The 5,000-nt window shown below is 38.3% G+C and overlaps 1 protein-coding gene across 1 annotated transcript in view; it reads right to left on the bottom strand.

Annotated features, from left to right (window-relative positions):
- The window catches only part of LOC138022306 (ubiquitin carboxyl-terminal hydrolase 10-like), a 16,600-nt gene that overhangs the window by 5,360 nt on the left and 6,240 nt on the right, over positions 1-5,000 (bottom strand). Inside the window, exons 7-13 of the mRNA XM_068869413.1 lie at positions 4,965-5,000; positions 4,522-4,565; positions 4,309-4,415; positions 4,000-4,099; positions 3,794-3,909; positions 3,508-3,633; positions 1,449-1,535 (exon numbers count right to left, since the gene is read on the bottom strand). The exon at positions 4,965-5,000 is cut by the window's right edge and continues 68 nt beyond it. Coding sequence (XP_068725514.1) covers positions 1,449-1,535; positions 3,508-3,633; positions 3,794-3,909; positions 4,000-4,099; positions 4,309-4,415; positions 4,522-4,565; positions 4,965-5,000 — 616 coding nt within the window. The remainder of the gene's footprint in view (positions 1-1,448; positions 1,536-3,507; positions 3,634-3,793; positions 3,910-3,999; positions 4,100-4,308; positions 4,416-4,521; positions 4,566-4,964) is intronic.

Here is a 5,000-nt window from a genome sequence, read left to right as displayed (position 1 = left end):
TGCAAATTTCGCAGTCCAAGTTAAAGGGCGAAGTGCTCAAGGTGATTATTTGTTCTACTTTTCCTGTGACTTAAGTCCTGTACATGAGAAAGACTTGTGAAGAATGACAGTAGTCAATAAAAACTAACTGCTTGATTCACTACCCGTTCTTTGTGATGCTTCCACAAAGCATCACACAAGGTTCGCAGAAGTTAAGCCCTCTTGGGCAGGGATGGCGTCTGGAGACCATGGAGATATACGGCATGTAAGAGATCCTTTCGTAGATGCCATATGCTTTTTTTCCAATACGCATACTCATATTTAACGAAATCTTGACCATTCATCACTTAAGTTCAGCCTGACAGCTTTGCCTATAAAATTATGTATGTCCTGAAGCTGCGATGGAGTTTATACAAACGGGTAAAAGAAGCACCAAAGAAGGTAAAAGGTAAAGGTAAAGTAACTTTACTTAACGTCGGTAGTTCCTTCAGCTACGAGGCTGGTATCAATGGAAGCCGACGGTACGCCCTTTACCCCCTCCCTCTGTCAGTGCTCCGTTTTACGAGTATTTAAAGCTGTAGCGACGCTGACCAGAAGAATGTCGAAACAGACGTTGAAGTCACCGAGGATCGAACCGAGGACCTCTCGCTCCGAAAGCCACGCACTAGCCAACTGAGCCACGACTGCTCCAAAGAAGCATCAAAGAAGCGAAAATGAACAGGAAACAGAGCAGCTGCAAGCTTCTGTTCAAATTCCCTGATAGCAGAGGTCTCTTTTTTCTTTTTACGTCAGCCCAGCGAATGCAAAAGAAAAGAGACCTCTGCTGGCATCTTTTGTGCAACAAGATCTTACAGCGCATCTTAATACGTGCATAACCACAATTCCTTGCGCCATTGACCACAACACCTTGCGTTTCGAACTACAACTATTCACCGAAATGGAGGTGGCTAGTGGTGGATGCCGCGACGTAAATAGGGAGCTTAAGCACGCACGTTTTTGTGACGCGGACGGCAACCGGAAGAGGACGTTTCGCGTGCCAGGCCAGTGGTGTCTCCCAGATTTCTAAACTAATCTCTAATAGAGAAACGATACTTAGCAATGTAATGTGGTTGTGAGAAGACAAGTTAAAAGGGAAAACAGCTCACTTCCGGTCGCCGTCCGCGTCTCAAAAACGCGCTTGCTTAAGCTCCCTAATATCCACCACTAGCCACCGACACTGAGGTGAATATATGTTTTAGTATATGCTAAAACAGTGAGATAATATAGCACAAAAAGATAATTCCTGCAACGATTACAATATTTTCGGGTACAATGTGATTGGCTCGCTACCCTAGCCAAAAACAAAAGACTAAACAATAAAAAACCAAACTCGAATTGGAAGTTTGGCTATAAGTAAGAAAAGTTACAAAATCCTCACAAAAATCAAAATTAACTTCAAACCCTTATAATACTTACAGATTCACTCTTACCTGAACTTTTGTTGTTGAGCAAGTGTAACCCTGCACTTCTTCCTTCAAAACCAAATTTTTCAAGGCTTCCTCCACTGACGTGACAGGCTAATAAAATGGTGAAATCTTCACTGGCATTATTGTTTACATGTTCCACATACAAACAATTAATGTTCCTGATTTTCTCCTTGATTGGGTAATACAATGACACAAACTTACAAAAAAAAAAAAAAAAAGAGTTCTTTTTAGCGGCATTATTCCGAAACAACAATTAGACATGAACTCTTTAAAATAATCCCAAGGTGAATTCGGTTGGAATCGAAAGACAAAAGATACTTTTAGCATTGTGCAAACAATCCTCCAACCCATCGCCAAAAATTTCGTTTATTCTCATTCCATCACACATTAACATTTGAACCCTTCGCAAAGCCAAGACCAGTAGAACGTTCCATGAACGTGCATGTACACTGTATCCGGAGAAGCGCCTTTAAATGGAGCTTGGTGATTTATAGGGTGAAACGCAACTAGTCTTTGATGTTAAACTATGTAGCATCAATTGCACAGAATGAGTTACAAGTAAAGCCTTAGATTACGAAAGGCATACAATCTGTTAACAAAAGAAAAACAGATTGTACCCCAACTCTATGATTTAACAGTTAAAAAACTGATCAAAGAAGACAATTTATGTTTAATGTGCAGGTTATAGACGAAAGATAGACACCTGAAAAATTCAGGCGGCTTTAACAGGACTCGAACCCATGAAACTCTGCAATTCTGTCTACAACCCGCACTTCAAACATAAATTTCTTTCATTCATCCTCAGTCCTTTCACGGGAACAAATGAGCCCAACAAATTGAACTCTGCTCCCAAATGTGTGGCTTCTTCATAGCTCAGTTAGTAGAACATTGCACCTGTATCGCAGGGGGCATGGGTTCGAATCCTGTTGAAGCCACCTGAATTTTTTTAGGTGTCCAGAAAAAGAGACAATTGCTTAAATTGGCCAGTTAAGTGCGAGGATCAATTCTACAATGCCGCTCGAAGATAAGCGAACAACCCTACGCCATCCCTGCACCCCAAGAGAAATTAAAATCTCCCTGGGTAAATTCTTGTGCAGGTAGGATCTTCAAATTTTGTCAGTAAAACCCTTTGGTTAGCAACTAAAGTTTACCATTCACAATTTTTTCTACATTCAAGGTTTCCTCAAGTTATTTTTACACAGATTCTCATAGAAACACGGTTATTTCGGAAACGAAGCAATTTGTGGACATAACGTAAATTGAAATCGTATTTGTTACGTGCCGGCAAGCGTGTTTGATTTCACTGTCGCGCTAAAAATCCAAGGCAAAAAAAGGCAAGGACCTCATGGATATACACACCAACCATAACTCTAAAAAATTGACCATTCTAAATCAGTTTCTAGAACGAAATATTGCTATAGCAATATGATAAACGAAAGTTTAGACCTAATCACTGAAATGGGCACTTTAACTTAATCTGTAAAATGAGAATTTAACCTAAGGGACTCGTGGTGAGTATACACTGTATCCATAAGATTTTTCCCCAAAAAAGTCATTCTTTACTGTTGCATTTACAACAAAATAACTGAAGCTGCAAAAATCTCAGCCTTAACTGATGAATTTCTGTACAAAACTGGTAATATGTTTTTTAGTTTACGACTAAACGGATGTACCGGCACGACGTTTGTTTGTTTGTTTGTTTTGTGTGCCGTTTGTCTACAGGTCTATATTTCTCCAAAAGTAAACTTGATGCATTAACCAGCCGGAAGGACTTTGCGCTATTTGAATAAGCTCATGTTCACATTTTTTGTTCTTTTAATGACGCACCGACCAGGGAACACGCAAATTATTTTCACATTCACCACATTATTTGCATCGCAGACGATTACGAGTAAACAAGGACAAGGCGACAAAAGAACTTGACAATGGGAGAGCTCATAAATACTAATGAGCCTTAATGCGTATGTGTTGACACGCATCCGCGTTTTTTTTTTTTTTTTTTGAGGTGTTTACGTTTTCTCCGAGCTGCACCGTATCTTCCAAAAATGATCAAGTTACTGACCTGAACATCTAAATGAAGCTCAAAAAAAGGTTCAACATTTGCAGAGTCCTTCAACCCCACCAGATGAACAGAAGAACGCAGGAATCCACCAAATATGTCTGAGATAGGTGACTGACGGGATGTCCCCTACAAACAAAGTCAAAACAAAGAAAAGTCCTAATTGGCAAAGTATTATTTCACCGTTCAAAAATAAATTAATAATTAGTGGATATGAGATGACAGTTAACAAAACTAAAAAAACCTTCAAAATACTAACAATTACATGAGAAATGCCACTAAACCTTACCACTCTGGTGACTACTGATTTATTGTTGGGTCCAACTTCTTCCCAGTCCCCATCATCTTCCTGCCCAGATGCATGAATGTTCTCAATGTCAGTCAAAACCTCTGCAATCTCATTCTCTGAAGGTATACACAGAGATGATTTTTTAAAATATTTCAACAGCATTGTTTCCTCACCACATAACATGCTTAACAGGCTTAACTATTTACCAGTGAGTGGGGTCGAGATCACTTTAGAAAGTTGTAGCATCTCTTCATGCATTCCATTCAGAATGCAGTTGAGGAATTCTTGAGCATCTTCTTGTCGACCCTTAAAGTAAACAAATCGAAAATTATGCTAAACAAAGTTCTTAAGTTACATTGAAATAACAATTTCACTTCAAAATTAGAACTTTCATTTCACACTGTAAAACACCCTCATCCATATCCTATTTTCACTACAGTACTTATAGCCAAAAATGCATAAGGTCATATTATTACAATAATCACAAGATGATGATGTTCAAACTGAACTCTCACTTTTGCTGAGAGCGAACTTTGAATGGTTGAAAGCATCTTGTAGACATATGAAGGTTCAACTGGATCACTGACACAGAAGTCTGTCTTGGGCTTATTAGCAGAGTTTCCTGTTTAATTAACACAAAGATGAAAGTATTTTAATCTTTTCACCCGAATGTTTCTAATAAAGCCTATAAATATAATACTGTGAAGTTTTCTACGGTGAATACTGACCTTGTTTCACAGGCATAACCTTAAATTCATTCACAAAGGTTACCCTGCAACAAAAAATTACAACAAAGTATAACTTCCATAGCTGTGATAACCTACTGTAAGAGAACCCAGTTTCAATAATTCATCTAACAACAACAGTTGAAGAGTTATGGATAATGAGAATGCCCTGAGAAGATCAATGATTATTTCACTGACCAACAACCTGTATTAATGGAAACAGGCCAATAATTACATGTATTATTAATTTTGCCTTTTGTGTTTGACATTTCCTTCATTCTTTCTTGAAACAGCTCTGGATGATTCACTACACAACTTCCTATTAACACCATTTTTGCAGAATTTAAATGATATAACAATAAAATTTGCACACAAAAGAAAATATTAAGCTTGTAAGACTCTTTTTGCATGCAACCTTCCATTGTTATAACACAGAAATATCATACATGCTGTCTAGAATGGGTGTAGATGTTGGTCCTTTG

This window comes from Montipora capricornis, chromosome 10, assembly GCF_036669925.1.
Source record: "Montipora capricornis isolate CH-2021 chromosome 10, ASM3666992v2, whole genome shotgun sequence".
In the NCBI taxonomy this organism is placed as follows: domain Eukaryota; kingdom Metazoa; phylum Cnidaria; class Anthozoa; order Scleractinia; family Acroporidae; genus Montipora; species Montipora capricornis.
The sequence above is the reverse complement of the archived record's forward strand: the minus strand, read 5'-3'. Positions and strand labels throughout refer to the sequence as shown.